Here is a 20,857-nt window from a genome sequence, read left to right as displayed (position 1 = left end):
TAGTACGCATCATCTGCTTCTTCCTCAACTTCAAACTCTTCTTTCGGAGCGATCACCTCATTGGCAGAAGAGTCACCCGAAGATGAGTGTGAGGAAGAATTCCTCATTGAAGATCCTTTTCTTGAAGACATTTTCTTTGAGCAAAGAGAGATCTTGGAGAAAAAATTCCTATCTTGGAGGAATTTTTTCTTAAGGGAACAAGTGAGTAAAGAATTTGAAAAACTTACTTCCCTTACTTATACAATTTTTTTTACTATTCACCTTCAATCTTTCGACAAACGATTACGTCTAATTCCACCTAGAACAGACCATACCGCAAGGTAGGACCTAACACCCAGGTCTACGGATCCTAGCTAGCTGGGGGGCTAACTATTGGGGTCAAAATCGGTCACGACGGAATCGATGTCCGAAAGTCCTCAGAAAAACCGAATCTCGTTCAAAACTTCAAAAGCCGAGCAGACGAATAGTCGAAACGGATCGCCCGACAAGCTCGACCATGACACGAGCCAGCTCGCCCGGCGAGCACAACCGTGTTGCCGGTCGACTCGCCGGCGAGCTCGGCCGCGACACGAGCCAGCTCGCCCGGCGAGCACGACCGTGTCGCCGGTCGACTCGCCGGCGAGCTCGGCCGTGACACGAGCCAGCTTGCCCGGCGAGCACGACCGTGTCGCCGGTCGACTCGCCGGCGAGCTCAGCCGTGACACGAGCCAGCTTGCCCGGCGAGCACGACCGTGTCACCGGTCGACTCGCCGGCGAGCTCGACCGTGGCACGGATCAGCTCGCCCGGCTAGCGCGGCCAATTCTCCGTGGGTCATTCCGAACCCGGTACCATCCCATAACCATGCGTCTTCATCCGAAGTTTCCGTAACTCAGTCTTCGGGTCCGTGGATACGACACCAATGTTCCATCTAAAAAACATCGTCGAAAGTATAAGGGAAGTTGGGAAGGTTATGTCTCTCGAACGGTTTCCTATTCTTCGTAGTAGAGTAGGTTACGGTTAACTTAACACCAACTGCCTCGGCTATGCAAAGAAACAGGGTTCCGTTGGAAGAACCATGCCTATGCCAACGGCTACTTCGCAAGTAAAGTCGTAAAAAACGCTTAAGTCTCGATACGGCCTAAAGAGGGTCCGAATTGAGGACAACGGCCCATCTATGGTCCCAAAAGACTTGAGCCCGAAGACTGGTACGATGGTTTATCTCATCCGCGGGAAGAGATAAATGTCAAATTTCCGAAGATAATCACAAAGAAGAAGGAAATATGGAAAAGCCCGCTTCGCGACAAATCCGGCCCAAGAAGAGGTAAACCGACCTAAGGAGGAGTATATAAGGAGGACCTAGGACGAAGAGGAAAAGGGGGAGACAGAAGAGCGCATCAGAGCAAACTTAATACTTAGAGCAATTTAGGCATTTTTCCGTTTTTACTATCGAGCTGCGACTCGACTAGGTTAGAACTTAGGTGGCTAGACTAGTGAACATACTGACAGCTCTCGTGGCCTAGGATCTTACCTGTTTTTCACGCTCAAACGCGAATTCGGAAATAAGACCTCTTTGTTCTCTTTTCGCTCTTTTACGATTTATTACTTTCGAATATTTCATATTGATTGTGTTGTGCGTGGCCCAGCAGATAACCGGGACCTTCAGGGAAGGCTAAGTTAGCTTGGCTTTCCTCCGATTAACAAAACTCGACGGTGTGAATTTCGGTTCCCACATCAACTTCTCATCTTCTTCAGTTTGGTTAACTGAAAAACACTTTTGTACCCTGAAGATCCAATCATCTGGGTTTTTTCCCTCAAACTCTTGTAGCTCAAGCTTTTTGGGTGGTGAACCATTCTTCTGTTGCGCAGAGAGTCCTGAGGACCCCGCCGTGAACAGAGGAGCTGAGATCTCCACAGATCTGAAAGGAGTCACCGTCTCGGGAATATGTAGAAGACCTTTTTCAGGTCGGGCATGTAACCCTTGCACCGGAGGCGGAGGGCTTTCAGTTACTGAACGCTGAGTCTCTTCGCAGCTTCCGTTTTTGGAACCGAGATTTCCAGGGTTTGAACCCTCCACCGGTAGCACCATCGGCTGTTTGGAAGCAGACATGGTCTGTTGGTGTCTCTCTTCAGCTCGTCTCTCCATCTCCAGTAGCCTTTGGGTGTTCATCTTCGCCTCTTCTCGGATCTCCTTCGCTTCTGTTCGCATCGTCTCGAGAATACTCGATAATCCACCAAGTTGCCCTTCGATCGCCATGATTCTCTCCGTGTTGGTGTCTGGTTTCGGAGGCATGACTATGCTCTGATACCAATGATAAACTAGGGTTTATCTGTGACAGAAAGGGGGTTAGGGATAATAGAGAAAAGGGAGGTTCGAGAGAAGAAATAGGTTAAGAAGATAAGATTGTTTGTTGTATATTTGATAAACCCAAATGTTTACAACTCAGACATATAAATACTGCAATACTTAATAAAACGATATCACTTCATTTATTCAATAATAGATTCTGCTAAGCTTCCTTCTCAGTCAGAGTCTCTCCCACTCCTCTTCTCTTCTTCATTAGCCACTTCTAACTCCTTTCCTCGTTCGTTGCTTCCTCTGCACGTAAGCCAACGGTACCGCCAACTTATCAGTGTTCCAGAGAGTTTAGCGGCGGAAGAAGCCGGGAAACTCATGGCGGACTTTCTGGCCGGAGAATTGATCGACGGAGGCACAAAAGAGAAGGTAAAGCCATTAGTGGAGATCCGAATTCTCACAAAGACGAGTTGTTTCAACAGATCTCGTTTGGTGGAAGCTGGCGTTGTGGAATCGCTCATGAAGCTTCTCCGTTTGGGAGATCGGACGATTCAAGAGAACACCATGGCTGCGATTTTGAATCTTTCCAAAGGTATCGCCGGGAAAGTTCGAATCGGTGGAAGCGGCGGCGGATTGGAGATGATCGTGGAGGTTTTAAACGAAGGAGCCAGAGCAGAGAGTAGAAAACACGCAGCAGCTGCGATATTCTATCTCTCTTCTCTCGGAGATTACTGCAGATTGATAGGAGAGATCCCGAGTTCGATTCCAGGTTTGTTGAGAATCGTTAAAGGTTGTGATTATGGAGATTCCGCGAAACGCAACGCTTTGATCGCGATTAGGAATTTGCTGATTCGACAGTCGTATAACAACTGGCGTGTCCTCGTCGCTGGAGCCGTTTCCGTTCTGTTGGATCTTGTGAGATCCGGCGAGGTCGGTGATGGAGTCAAGGCGAATTCGATTGCGATTCTCGCGAAAATCGCGGAGTATCCCGATGGGATGATCTCTGTACTCCGTCGTGGAGGGTTGAAACTCACGGTGAAGATTCTCAGTTTGTCGACGAAGCAGCACTGTGTTGTTCTGCTTTTGAATTTGTGTGTTAACGGGGGAAGTGACGTTGTTGGGGCTCTGGCTAAGGATCCGTCGATCGTGGGGTCGCTTTACATGGTGTTAAGTAACGGCGACTGTGGAGGTGGGAGAAAGGCAAGTGCTCTTATCAAAATAATTCATGAGTTCCAGGTAGGGATGGCAAAATTTGAACCTGTCCGCGGGTCCGGCCCGTTTGAACTTGCTGCGGGGAGGGATTGGTTACTAAGATTCAGGTCCGAATTTTTAGCGGGCCTCGCAGGATGAGCTTGTGCGGGATTGGGCCAGAAGCGGGATGGGTTCAGTGTATCCCGCGGGACGCGTGGGGATCCGCAAAGACTGGTCTTTGTCTCCATCACCGTATGATCATCGTACGTCTCTGTCTCCATCATCCGTACCAGACTGGTCTCTTCTCCCTGAAGAGCTGCTTCACATTCTGTTTCGATGTTGTTCATGCTCGCTCTGTTTGCACCTTGTGGCGATCCATCTGTCTCCATCATTATGCATTCATCTACGTATGTCTGAGATTCACTCTACTCAAAGAAGCTCTATCTCCATGAATCCTTGCGTAGAGATTGCCCAAAGTCATGCCTTTTTTGTAGGAAAGCATTTTAGGAGTTGCAGCATCACATGTAAACCATCAGGGGAAGCTCGCAAACGTTATGCTTCGAATCCCTTGAATCTTGGAGCTTGTCGTTGGTGTTAGAGATTATCAATATCTCAACCTTCTGATTATCAATATCACAAATCAATATTACGTGTTCCGTTTCTAGAAAGACAAAACAGAGTAATATTGAAACTTATTACTTTATTAAGACAACACACATACACTTATATAGGTTTGACAATACTTGACTAAACATTGTGACTTTTGGAATAAGAGACACAACTCTCCAATGTAAAGTCACGACTTATTACACACACGTTTTGATACAACATTATAACTTACTTAATAACTAAATAACATATGACTAAGAACTCAATTACAAACTAACAGTTGGTTCTGCACTCTCTGAGTAGAAGAGTTTGGTTAAACTTGTCGAGGTCTGCGAGCTCTTCTTCCTTCTCAGTTAAACCTTTATAGATTTCTTCCACTTCTTTCACAATCTCAGCGTCGCCATCTGATCGCATGTGCTTCTTCACGTTTAACTCTCCTTTCAACTGCTCGATCTCTAGCTCGATCGCTTGTTTCTGATCTCTTTGTCTTTCTAGTCATGATTTTCTCATGGAGCTCCTCCTTTTGCGTCTGAGAGGTCATCACACAAGCACTAATGAACAACAAAAGCCTTTGTTAAGGGAGAATAAGAAGAGGAAAGACACCAAAACTTCTGATATTCAGCCATCTTTTTGACTTCTTCGTCCACTTTTTGTTGTTCATGGAAGCTAGTTCAAGAGAGCTATTCTTGGAGGCATTCTGATAACAACAAACAGAAGGAGAAGAGCGGGTGTCACTGCCGTGGCTTGGGCGGGACTAATCTATTCATAGGACTTATGTTGTGTTATATACATACTTCTGAATCACTAATCTATTCATAGGACTTATGTTGTGTTCTCATCTCTATTGGTCTCTTCTTCTTGCAGGTGCTATGCTCAGGTTGGAGATGGCGGGACGGGACACAGCGGGTCGGTACAACCCAATTGCCATCACTAGCGCATGTGTTGATGAAGATCGGAATCCCGCGGGCCTGTACCGCCAAGGCTTGTGCAAGTCGCGGGTCGGAATTGGGCAGCACATCTAGAGACCGCATCCCGCGCGAGCCTGTACCGCCAAGACCCGCATTGACCGTGTACCGCGGCGGGGCGGAACAAGACGGGTCGGTACAACCCAATTGCCATCTCTAGTTCCAGGAGAGGAAAATTGAACCGGGTTTAGAAAGAGGACGGTTCGTACCCGCCTGGTGATTGGTATACATACACACCACACAGCAACTCTGAGTTTTTTTTTTATCACAGGCTTATATACCATCACAGACTTTCATTTTTTGTAGGTTAAAGATACACTTCTATTTTTATTGTTGAATAAATATTAACTTACATCTGTAAATCTTAGCTCTGTTAATAATAATATTTTGTACCATATATCTAGGGCAAATCTCCAAAATACCACATTTCTAAGTTTATATCATAAAAATAGCACTCAAAAACTAAAATGACCAAAATAGCACCTTTTAAGTTTATCCTTTGAAAATTTTAATTTTTTTATTTTTCAAAATTCGAAATCTTATCCCCAAAACCTCATTTCTCAACTCTAAACACTAAACCCTAAACTCTAAACTCTAAACCCTAAACCCTAAACCCTAAACTCTAAACCCTAAACTCTAAACCCTAAACCCTAAACTCTAAACCCTAAACCCTAAACCCTAAATCCTAAACCCCACCCTTTAACTCTAAACCCTAAGTTTGTGACTTTTGATAAAACATTAAGTGCTATTTTTGTGATTTTTGACCTTAAGTGCTAGTTTGAAAACAAAAACTTGATTTAGTGCTATTTTTGTCTTTTTCCGATATATCTATACTATGTTTTAAAATGCTTTTCAGATAGACCAATCCACACATCTACACTGCATGATTTAAAAGCATTTCAAATAGAAATAATCCAAATTTATGTGCTCAGTGAATAATATTGGAAATACATCAAAAAACATCATAGAAACCAATTTTATAAAACAAAAATAGAGAATAATTAAGCGGAAATATTTATTGTCGACTAGAATGTGTATGTATATATCTTTTCCAATCTCTTGTTTTACATTAAAGCTTGCAAACATGATGATTCTTCTTTAAATCCAAAGACGATAATACCTTGAAAAAAAAATTGGGTACACAACAAAAGAAGAAAAGTCTTCAAACAGAAAAAAGTTTCAGGCTTTGGATTTTACCGGACACCAGCTTCGACCCGCTTGATCTCGAAGATGAGCATTCTCCACATCTTGAGCACAAACATCTCAGCTTCTTCGTCTAGTATTGATTGCAATAGCTCAAGCATTTTAGAGGCTTTCACGTGCTGTTGAGTGTTTGACACAATGAAATCTACCAGTGTGGCTTCCTCTTCTCCAAGAAACTCCATGATTTTCTTTGATATCCATGGCCTCATTCTTTCGTGCAATTGGTGCTTTCATTGTTAAAAACGGCAAAACATATGAGCACCAAAGGCAACAAAAAATTATCATTAATCTTTAGAAAGTGCAATGAGATGAGTAGCTTACCTGGTCATACATAGCCCAGTTTATCTCGTAAGAAAATAACTCTTCCTTTGTCTTTGGGATTGTATCTATCAATTGTTTCGCATCCATCAGCTTCTTAGTATCAGGTGTCTTTGCTGTTCCAGAATCTTTACCGTCACCATGCCCGTCGCCTCGGTCCCTGGCTCTGTCTCTGTTCTTTTCCCGTTCTCTTTCCCGGTGGCTTGGCTTATGAAGAGACCGTCTGCTCCTATGTGTATCGGTGTCTGCTGTCTCTTCCTTGGGATTAGTACTCGAAATTCGTTTCGCAAATTCAGCGGCTAAAGCCAAATGAGGTGGTGTATTCCCTGAGCCACCATGGGCCACTGCTTCCTGTTCCTCGGCTGAGTAATCTATAGGAACCAAAGGCTTCATCTTCTTATCCTTATGCGCTTCCTCTTCATCCTCCTCACAGAAAACAGAAGGCACAGAAGTTCGCTTTCCGGACCCGAAAAGCCCAAATCCCAATTTCTTGGATGGAGCATGTGCCTCTGAGCCACTGTTATTATCAACAGCCATGGACATTTCATTACCAGAACCATTTTGTTCAATATCTGCAATTGGGAAAGGAACCCATTAGAAAAAGACACAGAGAAGGAGATAGGATAAGATAGAGAGGAAATAAAGTCTGTACCTGATCTATGTTGCTCATGGACAGATTCACCTACAGTTTGGAGAGCTGCCTTATTATCGTTTTCTTTGGTTGTTGTCTTACTCGGTTCGCTTCCAATAACTGCATGTCCAGATAGGAGCCTTAAGGCATCTAACTGTTGTTGCTGCAACTTTTCTTCCTCGGCAATCCTCTTTGCCTCCGCAACCTCTTCTTTCAGTCTATCAGCTAAGTCATCCTCCTTCTCTCTTAGCCGCCGTCTTCTTCTCTCGTCTGCACCCCTATGCCATCTTCTTCTTGAATCAACATCATCTTCATCCTCCTCTTCCTCATAGCGGATTTCCTTTTTCCTCTTACGCTCTTTGTCTTTCTCCTTCTCCTTCTCATACTGTCGTTCCTTCTCTTTTTCTCTTTCTTTGCGTTCCCATTGTCGAAGACGAGTCTGGTAAGCACGTTCCGCATCCTCAAGTTTCCTCCTGTGCTCTCTCTCTTTCCTTAAACGTTCTCGTTCTGCCTCCCTCTCATGTCTATCCATTTCTTGCTCCTTTTCACCCCTGTCTCTGCTTCGTCGGTCATTTCTCTTACTCCAATCAGGTGAACTTGTGTCAGGCCTATTGTGTTCTCCAGGAGTCTCAACATCATTTGCAGCGGATTCTACATGAACGAAACATCTTATCAGACCAATTAAATAAGTAAAACAGAAAATGGCAGCCGGTTTAGTGGAGGCAAAAAAGAAACTGACCACTTCGAGCTATGTCAGTGTTGGAGTCTCCGTCCCTAGATTTGAAGGCAAGTTCTATGCCTGAACCATCAGCAGGTGGTGGTGGGGGTGGGGGCGGCAGAGGGTTGGCCTTTGACCTTTCTTCAATAGCATTGTCAATCTTCTCTTTAGCCTCTTTGTCAGCTTCTCTTTCTTCATCAGTTAGAACTGCAGAATTAGCAATATCAATGTTTTCTTTACTCTTTGGTTCTCCATCCTTTCCCATCTCCCCAACGGTGGGCGCCGCAGATATTACAGCTTTTTCACCTTGGTTATCTTCGGTTCCTACAGCTTGACTTTCCTTCGCTTTCTTTGCATTGTCTATTTTCTTCTCAACATATTTTAGCAAATATTCCTTTGTTGCTTGATTAACATTTACCTAACAACCATACAAAATAAAAAATGAGAAAAACGTTAAGAGACAGCTTATGTAGAGATCTTGGTGACACGCAGAACTGCCTCCACTTGGATTAAAAAAAACATATGTTAAAAATTGGGTAGAGAGATCCATGATTACCAAAAGCTCTTGTCCATCTATAGTTAGTTTGGTAAGCAGGCGTATTGCACGAAGACTCTCTTCAGCTGATTCGAATTCATAGAATCCAAAACCTTTAGGTTTCTTGGTGGTGGGATCTTCCGCGCGTTTACAGCTTTTGACATGGCCACAAAACTGCAAAACAATGGCAAAATCAATTCTTAGAAAATATAAAAAAAGGAAGCTAAACACAGACAGCCTTAAAAAGTTATAAAAGGGGAAACCGCAGACAGAAAGAAGAAAGCAAACCTCGAGGATAGACATCATGAAGTCATTTTCCACGGTTGCTATCTTGCCAATGTAGATTGTGGTCTGGGGTTTCTCTACTTGTAGTACGAAAGGAACAAGAGCTGGTCTAGTCATAGGGGACATTACGGGACGGAGACCAGGCATTCCCGGGATAAGTGGGCGTTGTACAAGCGGCACAGCACCGACTGTACCAGGGGGGGGCGTAATAAAACCCGGACGAACCATGGTTGGATATAGAGAAGGATACCGGACAAGCCCTGCATCAACAAAAGAAAACAAGTCTCTGCAAAATCGTCAGTAAATGTTTTACATGTTAAGAGAGAAGAACAGAATTAGCATAAATCAAGAGTGGCACTGAAGCGGAATTGAAAATTCATTTTGTTATGTTACCACAAACTAGAGCAAAATAGATATGAACACCAGAGGCAGTACAAATACCGCCAGGATGAACAGATAAAACCTGAAGGAGACATTAAGAAGATAGCACCAGTGTCACAGTCATTAAAGTAGTTGTTCCTCATAGGGGCAACTTGAAAGAGATAATAAATATATAACCATCTCACAAACATTGGATTTGAGATTGGATAGAATTGAAATGCCATATATATCACATGCCCACATGGAAGATATAAAAACTAGTACTTGTCATCGTAATAAATTCATCGCAACAGTTAGCTGGTGGTAGGGAAAAGAAGGAGATATATGTGGAAGCAAGACCAAGGAGAATTCAGTCGCTACAAATGCTTTTGCTTCCAGGAGGTGGCTAACCCCATCAAGTTCAAAATTCTTAAAATAACTAGAGTAAATCTCAGTTTAACATAACAAGATGATGCAAGAGCATTAAGGTCAGGGGGTTTGTGTTAAAGAGGGTGGGTGGTTATAGCTACACTAACTAAAGAAAAGGAAGGAGAATATTGAGCATACCAACATAAGGGAGTCGTAGAAGTGAGAGTCCCTACTCAAGCCTCCAAACGTTTCTCAATCAAAGACACTGTATGAGAAAACACCAGGTGGTCATCGGTGTCCCTGATCTAAGCTATAACTACCCTAAAACCTTTTAATCTCATCTAAGCTAACATTGACATGTATAATTCCACTTTTGTGAATCACATACACACAAAAGCAAACAAAACTCTACAACTTTGGGAAATTAAAAAAAAAAAAAAAACTTGATTGATTGAGGAACCCACCAGGAGGAGGAACACCATGGATTCCGGGATAACCATTAGCCATAGGCGTGAAAGGTCGCATAGGCTGGCCAGGATAAGGAATGGATCCTGGAGGAGGAGGAGGAGGAGGAGGAACTCCCGAGTTAGGGGTTTGATAGTTGGAAGCCTGAGTGAACTGCACACCGGGACGGAATGGTGGTGGCGGCGGAAGATTGGGGACAAGTGAGCCAGACGGAGCATAAGGCGGACCTGGTTGAAAGATCGGTGGTTTGGTTGGATCGAGCGGAGCGATTTGCGGCTGCGAAAGTTGTTGTTGAGGCGGTGGGGTTGATAAAGGATTTGGAGTAGATGGCCCTGGTTTGTGCGAATTGGGATCTACCGTCGCCGGCGAGGAAGAATCGTCGGCCATGGGAGTCTTAGTTGTTGGGTAATGACTTCACCCAATCTGGAGATTTTCCCTAAATATCTAATTCCCCCATCTTAACTCTCCTCAAAGAGAAGGCTACACCTTGCTATGGAGCTCTTCAATGTGGTAAAACCGAACCGTACCGAACCGAAGCGAACCGAAATAGACAATATGGTTTGGTTTTGGTATATACCATATAAACCGAATGAATATAATTTTATAAAAACCGTAGGATTTGGATATGGTTTGGTATATAACCGATTAAACCGAATAAACCAAACAAAACCGATTAAAAATAGAAACATGTAAATATGTATCTATTTTATAACAATACATGAAAATCTATTTGTTATATAAGTTAAATTTGTGTTAATAACTATTACCGTAATGTTATAGTAATAAAGAACTTTATATAATTTGTAAAACACTTGAATACATCGCAATTCAGACATCTTATTTTCTAAGTCTTTTTTTTTTATATCTTTTTGCTTTATTTCAGTATTCACTAAATTAATATGAAGATGATAAATTCGATGGAAAATAATTAATGGAAAATTTTCAAAACTTCTTTCTTATCTATAAACAAACATAGTTTCGTGTTCAATCAAAAAAACATGACTTTAATGAACACTAAATATGGAAGAGTGGAAAAAATATTCTTTCACGTTTCTGTTTTGTTTCATATTTTTATTTTCAAAATTTCAGGCTCTGATTTTAATTATAGATTTGATGATTTTATTTGATGGTAGAAGCATTTTTACGTTTTTGTTCATTTCTTTGAACATGTAATATATTTTTAATAAATGACTGTGTTGACAATATGACTCTAAAATTCATTTTATATGATCTCAAACTAAATAATTATGTTTTTTGGTATAAAACCGCATAAACCAAAAACCGACGGTGTATAAACCGAACCGAACCGAAGTAAATATGGATTTAGAATGGTAGTTATATTTTACTAACCGAAATACCGAAAACCAAAAAAAACCGAACCTAAACCGAACCGATATCCGGATTGAACACCCCTAGGCTTGCTACCTTGCTTGATGTTTCACGTCTTATCATTTTTTTTTTTTTGTCATCGACTTTTACAGACTCATACTGACTCTGTAAACCAAACCGGGTGATCCGTATCCATGTGAACGACTAAAGACGGCTGCTTCCTAACACTGTGTGCTAGTCTATCCGCCTTTATATTTTGCGTCCGTGGTACATAGATAATCTCTGATCGGGTGAAACTCTCTTTCAAGATCTTGACATCGTCCAAATAAGTTGCAAAAGCTGGTCATTCTTCTGGTTCCGAAACCATCTTCACCAATTGAGAACAATCCGTTGCAAACGTAACCTGAAATTGACGTAAATTCCTCATGCATACCATTGCCCAGAGTAGCGTTTCCATCTCCGCATGAAGGGGAGAGAGACTAGCCCGAACATTTCTTGCCCCCAACAATCCATCAAATCCTTCTAAAGTGTTGTACCAACCTTGTACTGAAAAAGTATCACCCTCTTTCCATGAGCCATCCACAAAACACCATCTTCCTGGAATTGACGGCAGGATCGTATCTACTATTTGTGGTCTTGTCCTCTGCTCTTTCAAAATTTGTGCCTCAGCTCACAGTGTTGAATCTGTTTCTGCCAACTTAAGCGTATCCAAAGGATCAATATCCAGATTACTGAAAACTTTATTATTTCTAGCTTTCCAGATATACCATAGTATCCATGCAAACTGATGATCTTCCATCTGCGGAACAACTCTCCAGAACAGATGATCCAAATTTGTGAAGAGAGCACTTGTTGGAAAAATAGTTGGATTTGATGGTATCTTCGATAAAGCCCAAACATGAATAGCTGGAGGGTATTCAAAAAACACATGGTTTATGGATTCCTCCTCGGCTCCACATCTTCCACAACAAATATCCCCTTGTATTCCCCTTGCCTGTAAATTCTTCTTTACTGCTATACATCCTGTCACTAATTGCCATAGAAAATGTTTTAACTTTGGTGGGCAACGTATTTTCCAGCAGTGAGCCTTCAGAACATCTACCGTGGGACCAATTAATAATGGTGGCCTTTCTCTATCTGGATAAATCCGTTCTACTTGATATCATGATTTGACCGTATATTTTCCGTTCTTTGTGAAGTGCCATCCATCTCTATCTATCCTCTGAGTCCTGCTCAATGGTATGCTTTCTATAAGTGTCGCATCCATTGGATCCACCAAAGCCTGAATTGCCTGTGAATTCCAAGTGTGTGAGGTAGAGTCTATGATAGACTCCACTTTAAGGTCCGGATATAAATTGTGTTGATTTTTATTTGCTGGTCTCGGGCGAGTGGTTGGGAGCCATGGGTCATTCCATAAAAAAATAGAAGAACATGATCCCACCCGTTTAATTAGTCATTTGCTTACCATAGATCTAGCAGAAACAATACTCCGCCAGCCATATGACGGAGAGTATGAACGGATCGGTTCCAAAGGTGAAGCATTTCTGAAATACCGCCCTTTGAAAACACGAGAGAATAAAGTGTTTGGCTTCTCTACCAGACGCCAAAACTGCTTACCAAGCATCGCTGTATTGAAATCAGTGATGTCTTTAAATCCCAAACCGCCCTCGTCCTTGTCTACACATACCTTGTCCCATGATTTCCAATGCATACCCCTTGTACTTTCCCCTGGACTCCACCAGAATTGTGAGACCGCGCTCGTCAATTTTTTCACAGTTGCCTTAGGTAATCGATAGCAAGACATTGTATGATTTGGTAAATCCGTGATCACTGATTTAATGATCACTTCCTTTCCGCCTTTTGTGAAAAATTTGAAAGTCCACCCATCAACTCTATTTTTTAATCGATCTTGGACAAAGCTAAAAACTTAGATCTTTGAACCCCCAAGTTTTCTGGTAAACCAAGGTAGGATCCCATTCCTCCAAGATTCTGAATGCCCAAAATATCCCTTAATTCATGTCTGACGGGTTCGTTGATCTTATGTCCAAATTGAATTGAAGACTTATCAAAATTTATTAGCTGCCCCGAAACTATTTCATATTCCTTTAAAATCCTGAAAATAGTTTGACACTCTTCCTTTTGAGATTTGCAGAAGAAAAGACTATCATCCGCAAAAAGCAAATGAGATATCGGTGGGCAAGCTCTAGCCACTTTCATTCCTGTTAATTGTTTCCCTCTCTCTGCCTTTTTTATATTTGTAATCAACGCCTCACGCAAAGAATAAACAAATATGGCGATAAAGGATCTCCTTGAGGTAAGCCTCTATTTGGAACAATGAGGCCACGTGGTTGACCATTTATAAGAACCCGATACTGAACCGAGGAAATACATTCCATCATCAATTTGATCCAATGAAGATCAAATCCCATTTTCTGCAGTAAGGCCCTAATAAAGTCTCATTCCACCCTATCGTACGCTTTGCTCATATCCGTTTTAATTGACATATACTTTCCTTGACATGCTTTATTGGTCTGTAGTCCGTGAAACATTTCCTGAGCGACGAGAATATTATCCGAGATTAACCGTCTTGCCACGAATGCCGATTGAGTTTCGGATATAAGTAAGGGAAGATAAATTTTCAACCGCTGGCACAAAACCTTCGAGATAATTTTATATCCCACATTACATAGACTGATTGGTCGCAGCTCCGTCATCATTGTGGGTCTCTCCGTCTTTGGGATCATACAAATATTAGTAATATTTAATCTTGCATCCATTTCTCCCGAAACCAAAAAATTGTTGACCATTTCAACCAAATCATTCTTAATAATATGCCAGGAGTGTTGGAAAAAAAGGGCAGTCATGCCGTCCGGTCCTGGTGCCTTTTCGGGATGCATCATAAACAAAGCCTCTCTGACCTCCTCCTCTGTCGCTAGCCTCAATAATCGTTGATTCATCTGAGGAGTAATTCCAGGTGTAACCTCTGCCAGAAAACTATCAAATTCCGATGGAGAGGTTGTACTAAAAAGATTTTCGAAATAATCTATTGCCACCTTTTCCACACCATTATCCTCTGTAATCCAATTCCCATCAACATCATGTAAACCCACAATCCTATTACGAACCCGTCTTTGCTTAGTTAAAGCGTGATAAAATTTTGTGTTAAGATCCCCAGATGAGTACCACATATTCATACTTTTCTGATGCCAATAGCCTTCTTCATCCTTATATGCATCTTGTAATTTCCTAGACACCTCCAAAATATCCTCTTGTGACCTGGTATTATCTGTTTGTACTTCTTTCAGTGCTTGTTGTAACTCATTTATTTTTTCTTTCCCATAAGGTGGATTATTTTTCCGCCATTTAGCAATTTCATGGCGACAATTGCTAATTTTTTCAACAATACCCTATGTTCTCCCTTCCACTCCTCCTTCGTTGGAGTCTGCCCAACCCATTGTAATTGAATCCAGTAGGCCCTCTTGTCCAATCCATCTCTTATCGAATCGAGATTGTCCTTTCCTCCTGGGAACTTTGTCGTCTAGATAAGCCACCACCGGTCGATGATCAGAGGCCACCATCACCAGATACTCTGTAAAAGAGCAAGGAAATAACGTATGGGACTCTTCATTTTTTAAAGCGCGATCCAAACGACAGCGGACCATCACTGCCCCTTTCCCTTTTCTTCTTCGCCCTTGCCATGAAAATTTATTTCCCCTAGCCGGAAATTCCAATAAACCACTATTTCGTATCATATTATTAAAAAGAATAAATGAATCCGCACTCCTTATAGATCCTCCGTCTTTTTCATGATTTCCACGAATCTCATTTAGATCACCAATAATGAACCAAGGTTCGGATCTCGTCAGACCATATCTAGTTAAGCGCTCCCATACTTGTTCCCTCATTTCTTGAACTGGGTCCCCATATACAAAAGTAAGATACACCTTCTTGCCTAGAGCCTCTGCTTCCACATCAATCATTCGGTTACTAGAATATAATACCTTCACCTGATACTCATTATTCTAAAAAAGCGCTCATCCCCCACTTCTTCCCACTGGATCCACTGTGACCAAATTATCATAACCAAAGTGCGCCTGAAACTTTAGGACAAACTCTGATTCTTGCTTTATTTCTGATAAAAATAGAAAGTCCGGTTTATGTTTATGTCTTATCTCTCTTAGATAACTTATAGTCCACTTACTGCCCATTCCTCGGCAATTCCAACTTAATATCCTCATATAAAAAATTTGTTTTTCATTCGCTCCGAAGAGCCAAATCGTCGGGTGTAATGGTACCCTATTTTCACACTCCACCTAATATCCTTCATTTGTGCCCTGAACCATTGCAGTGTATTCCAAAAAAACTTTAAAAATTCATTTTTCCCAAATTTAACATTTACAGAGAACACATAACGTACAAGAAACCGACACAAAGGAAAAAACTTAGCCCTTGCTACTATCAACAAAATTAGGACAAGACGAATCTTTACACTAATCTGAACATTAAAACCACATGACCTCCAATCCAAACAACCTCGTATCCCAAAACGTGATCTTTGAAATAAGTCAAACTCTATAGGATACTACAGCTCCATCAATATAATCACAAACAAACCAGTTACACCACTCAAATCATTTGCTATTTTTGTTATAATTGAAAACCGTGAACTCTCTGTCTCCCTCCATCCATATAGCTCATCCCAAAAACCTCTGCTCCTGAAGTTTGATGACTTTGAATCAAGGATCTCAGACTTGAATTCCTTGGTAATATGTCGATCACCCTACGACCTATGAAGCTACCAGCTTCACCCTTCTCCATTTTGTTACCCCTCTTGCGCGCCATTTCTATGTTCACATCTCCTTCCGCTCTCTGTGATTGGTTTAATGAGACCAACCAGAGAGCTCGCTCTCGTATTACCAGCTCTACCAGCCCATTCCAAAACCTCGTACATATAAGCGTCAAGAGTAGTGCCAAGCCCTGTAATTCCCTGGCAGCTCCTGTATCATCACGATACACCAGACAGTCACCTTCCTGCCTCCTTATACTTGCGCGCCATTTCTATGTTCACATCTCCTACCGCTCTCTGTGATTGGTTTAATGAGACCAACCAGAGAGCTCGCTCTCGTATTACCAGCTCTACCAGCCCATTCCAAAACCTCGTACATATAAGCGTCAAGAGTAGTGCCAAGCCCTGTAATTCCCTGGCAGCTCCTGTATCATCACGATACACCAGACAGTCACCTTCCTGCCTCCTTATACTTGCAGCATCTCCCGCCCCATTCTGTAATAACCGCCCCCTATGCCTACAATAGTTAAGGTAACAAGTAATAGAGACCATTTCACCAAGAATCCATAATATCCAAAAATTATGAGAAAGATAAACGTGGGAGTTTAAACATATGTCTATGTTCCAATGCCACAACCCACAAGTCAAATCAGAATCTAATAATCCATTCCAATCAGCAAGAGTAAAATTTCTCCTCATATCCTCAAACCAATACTTCACCATAGATTCCACATAAGTACCAATGAAGACAATGCAAGACGTTGTATGGCCAAATTTTACAACGTTCCACATCGGAATGACACCACAAAAATAAAAGGTTTGAATCTTGTTGCTATTTAGAACCGCCTGATAGTTCAATAAGTCGCACCCCTGATGTAGATCAGACCCGTCTTTGTGCCCTATGTTTGGCTCCATCAAACGCCACATAACACCCATATAAGAATACCCATATACTTCCTCTGAGATCCATGACCCATCTCTAACAAGATGATAACCTGGTCTTTTTGTAACTTTGTATCCATAATGAACCACCATAACAAACATGTTCCTGTCCTTTTCCATACTCTGTGTCCGCTTCTCTGTCTGTATTTGGTTTAATGATACCAAACACGACAACTGACTCAATGATGGTGACGAAGTCAGTGAGAGCCAAAGCCCCAAGTGTAAGTGAAGTAGCAGCATTCTAACAGCAATCCAGTCCTCACCCCATTGAGCACAAACCTCGCAAGGGAGAAAGACAAACCAGATAAATGTGCTTCGCATCAAGATAACTAAGCACCAATACCAACACCAATAAAAAACAAACCATAGAAGACCGTTTTATTCCAGTAAGGTGATCTTACCAAAAGATCTAGCCATTAACGGAAACCAGCTAAGATGCAAAAGAACCACAATGACAAAACAATTAAACATACTCAGAGAGCTTATTGAAACACATAAAATAGAAACACCGGAGCCCACTAGTTGCTCACGTAACTTCTCTTTTGTGATGAAAATTGAGAGTGTGATGCTAGAAAGCATGAATCTAAATCTCCCTTTATAGCAAACCCATTTTCCCCAATTCTCACGCCCAAGCTTTACACCATTGTTACCACATCTCCTATGATTGATTCTCGCGATGGCAATCCAATAAACAATCAGCCAACCAAAGATCTCTAGAGTCCAATTGTGAGATAGACACAATAACCAAACTTTCCAATAGCTTCAATCAGATGAAATTTCGTTTTAATGATAACGAAATTCATACCTTGATAATCCCGCGAGTAATCGCTTGAATACCAGATATTCCTCGAATAGAGATCCCAGGATCTTGTTGATTCCCAGCATCTTAGACTCCCAATCTTTCCTTTGTATCTGAATATCCATCTAGGATCCGTGAGATCCCGTCTCCCAAATACTCCCCGTCGATTCCGTATCATCCCGTCCCTACCATCCTGATAAGGATCTATTCGTATCAGTTTCTCTCCAGACCCGTGATCCTATGAATCCCACCGTCGAAATTCCCTCGAAACCCTAATTCGCATTATCTAACAATGATTAATTTTTACTACCTTAAACCAATGAAAACAAATTTTAAACTATATAGTTTATTTTAAAAACTAAACAAAAACTAAATGTTTAATTATTTACTCGATAATATAAATCTATGAAGCGAAAAATTTAATTTTTAAAAAACTTTCTAAATTTGTGAAATGTTACAATATCTTTGAATATGACAATAAAACAATATTTTACTAATCTTTATATATATAGTTACGATTTTAATAATGAAATAATAATCCGAAAATATATATATTGAAGAAGATACAAATACATGTGAAAGTTTGAAACAATTTATTCAATGAAAAAAACATACCGTAAACTTATTATATTATATATACCAATTTAGAATTAAAACAAAATATTTATATAAAAATAAATGAAAACAAAAACTCGCGCGGTTGCGCGGATCGAGATCTAATTTAAATAATAAATTACCGGTTACAATATATAAAATAAGCGATGGGTGATAAACAAGCACATGCTAATACGCAGCTGGAAACCAATTGTATTTATCACATATGATAAAAAATTATGTAGCGAAATATGTGGATAATAATAGTACTCGGTACAGTCCAAATGTTAACGTAACGGAGAATATACGAAACATGCATTGCTATTCTATCTGACATAATCGTATAGCTCACGAAATAAAGACAAATAGTATGGAAGTACGACAAAGTTCCCAATTGGCACCCCAACCATACATAAATTAACCCTTAATAACTAAATACTAAACTCTACACGTAAATATTAACCATAATCCAATGTAATCCCAAACTTCGAATGAGAGACCATAAACTAATCAATAAACCACACACGGTAGACACCCTATCAACTAATCACTAAACCCTATACGAGAATATCAACCCTAATCTAATGTCAAACATAATCTTCCATAAAATAAACATTGTTCACCAATCATGCAAACCGAAACGAAATATAAACACTTATCCAATGTAAACCAGATCTTATATAAACTAAACACAGTTTCGAGCTGACATCAAAGATGCATTTCAATTCCACATGAGTCATATAGAATAGACAAGGTGAAAATGTAATTTCAATATAAAAACAATTTACAATGTAATCTCATGTTGATATGGCTATGCCTTCGTGGAAAGTGGTAATGTTTGCCCTAACGTCAATCCAATCGTATATAAACTAAACCCTATCAACTAATCACTAAACCTTACACGGAAATATAAAACCTAATCCAATGTCAACCCCAATCTTCCATAAACTAAACCCTAGCCACTAATCACTAAACCCTATATTGAAATATAAACCCTAATCTAATGTCATCCCTAATCTTTCAGAAACGAAACCCAAATTTCGAAATGCCAGTAAGATGTATTTTCATCCTACATGAGCATATAGAATAAAAAAGATGACAAACGATATAACACAATACTTATTATTCAAATTTTGAAGTATCTAAAGGGAAGTAAGTAATGCTTACACCAAATTCAGATTGATTGTAGCGAAAAAAATGTGGTATTAAAGAAAAGAGTTGGAAGAGACAACATCATATGAATATCATTCTCATTCTCATTCAACATCACATTGTATTTTGTTTTGTTTGATGTCATAATAAATTATATTCCATATACGTTCAATATATTATTTCTCTTTACAAAATCATATACACACTAACATTAAACACATATATACACCGATACAAAACTCATATCAAGAGAACATGAAATAACAATGAACAAAATTGAACCCTTTAATGCATTCTTGATCACCCTATTCCAACAGAGGTTGAAATAGTTGTTAATCATTTTCTTTCTAGTGGGATCAAAGCGTGTCTCAAACAATCTACTTAGAAGGCCTAAATCGTCCATGCCAAACATGAAGAACAAAGTAAGAGGGAAACATGGTTATGACAGAGTAATTCATTCTATTTTATATAGAAAATAATTTTTTATATTTCAAACAGTACAATTGTTGATAAAAAATGGTAGCGCATACGTTACAGATCATTCAATTCCATCTCAAGTAGAATAGTTTGTCAATCGATTTCATCTCAAAGAATAGCTTGAACATATACTTTCCTATTCCATCTCAAATAAAATAGGTATAAGAGATCTCACGCAAACAAGTTGTATTACAGATGCTATTCAACACAACAAACTATATTACTATACTATTTAATATGTATCTCCCCTAAAATGCAAAATTCAAATTTAACAACGACTACGAACAACCGGGAAACCCAAACCCTAAATTAATTGGCGAATTTCCGATCCGACATGCAATGGTAACGAGGTTGTAAATTTACTAATTATAGTACCCTAATTCTGACAATAGTCCAAATAGAAAAGACAAATAACAATATATGAAAAGATTTGAAGGTAAACACTCGAGAACTTACCGTAGTTCCAGAGATCTGACAAGAATCGACGGTGTGAAGTGGAATATGAACGGTTTGGTACTACTCGCTGCTGAAACTTTAACGCCGTCGTGTAGCCAACGATTTCAGATGAGAAGAAGAGGACACGCTTGCAAATAATGAAGAAGAAGTTAAAAATTCAATGTAAACCCGGTGGAGGTGACGATGTGGAGCGAAGCGGTGCCGGAAAGCATCCAAAGGCTACGAAATTACCAAAGAAGTAAAAGGGGAAGATGTGAAGTCATTAAAGGCACGATTTACTTTTTGGATATAATAATTAAGAGTATTAATTTTTTCTGTTTCAAGTTTCGCTGATTGCAAGAAGGGATAGTATAATATTAATTTATAAAGTTAACGCTGTCTATAGAAACGTTAGAGAAAA

At 40.4% G+C, this 20,857-nt stretch overlaps 2 protein-coding genes across 6 annotated transcripts; one reads left to right on the top strand and one right to left on the bottom strand.

Moving 5' to 3' along the window:
- Positions 1–2,208: 2,208 nt before the first annotated feature.
- Positions 2,209–5,531, top strand: LOC106393029 (U-box domain-containing protein 19-like). The gene is made up of 2 exons (XM_048755381.1): positions 2,209–3,509; positions 5,205–5,531. The coding sequence occupies exons 1-2, from the start codon at positions 2,652–2,654 to the stop codon at positions 5,256–5,258; spliced, it is 912 nt and encodes a 303-aa protein (XP_048611338.1). The 5' UTR covers positions 2,209–2,651; the 3' UTR covers positions 5,259–5,531.
- A 505-nt stretch (positions 5,532–6,036) lies between these two features.
- On the bottom strand, positions 6,037–10,401 carry LOC106396500 (RNA-binding protein 25). Of its 5 annotated transcripts, XM_013836903.2 has the most exons (9): positions 9,922–10,213; positions 9,656–9,722; positions 9,122–9,191; positions 8,732–8,988; positions 8,465–8,617; positions 7,930–8,326; positions 7,212–7,841; positions 6,563–7,131; positions 6,037–6,468 (listed from the first exon to the last, which is right to left on the bottom strand). In XM_013836903.2, exons 2-9 carry the CDS (start codon positions 9,659–9,661, stop codon positions 6,232–6,234), a joined length of 2,319 nt encoding a protein of 772 aa, XP_013692357.2. In that variant the 5' UTR covers positions 9,662–9,722; positions 9,922–10,213; the 3' UTR covers positions 6,037–6,231. The 5 variants fall into 5 exon arrangements, with proteins under 5 accessions (XP_013692357.2, XP_048609465.1, XP_048609466.1 ...); XM_048753508.1 differs by lacking the exon at positions 9,656–9,722 and having other exon boundaries at positions 9,922–10,388; XM_048753509.1 differs by having other exon boundaries at positions 8,732–9,191; positions 9,922–10,167.
- Between the last annotated feature and the right edge of the window lie 10,456 nt (positions 10,402–20,857).

Source organism: Brassica napus, chromosome C4, assembly GCF_020379485.1.
Source record: "Brassica napus cultivar Da-Ae chromosome C4, Da-Ae, whole genome shotgun sequence".
Classification (NCBI taxonomy): Eukaryota; Viridiplantae; Streptophyta; class Magnoliopsida; order Brassicales; family Brassicaceae; genus Brassica; species Brassica napus.
Note: the sequence above shows the minus strand (reverse complement) of the source record. Positions and strands in the feature narration are given on the sequence as shown.

Excerpts from the sequence above, each read along its gene's own strand:
- LOC106393029 (XM_048755381.1), top strand. The coding sequence starts at position 2,652 with ATGGCGGACTTTCTGGCCGGAGAATTGATCGACGGAGGCACAAAAGAG. Across the intron at positions 3,510-5,204 it reads AAATAATTCATGAGTTCCAG|GAGAGGAAAATTGAACCGGG; the intron begins GTAGGGATGGCA and ends CTCTAGTTCCAG.
- LOC106396500 (XM_048753510.1), bottom strand. The coding sequence starts at position 10,309 with ATGGCCGACGATTCTTCCTCGCCGGCGACGGTAGATCCCAATTCGCAC. Across the intron at positions 7,842-7,929 it reads CACTGACATAGCTCGAAGTG|AATCCGCTGCAAATGATGTT; the intron begins GTCAGTTTCTTT and ends TCGTTCATGTAG. Across the intron at positions 7,132-7,211 it reads CCATGAGCAACATAGATCAG|ATATTGAACAAAATGGTTCT; the intron begins GTACAGACTTTA and ends TCCCAATTGCAG.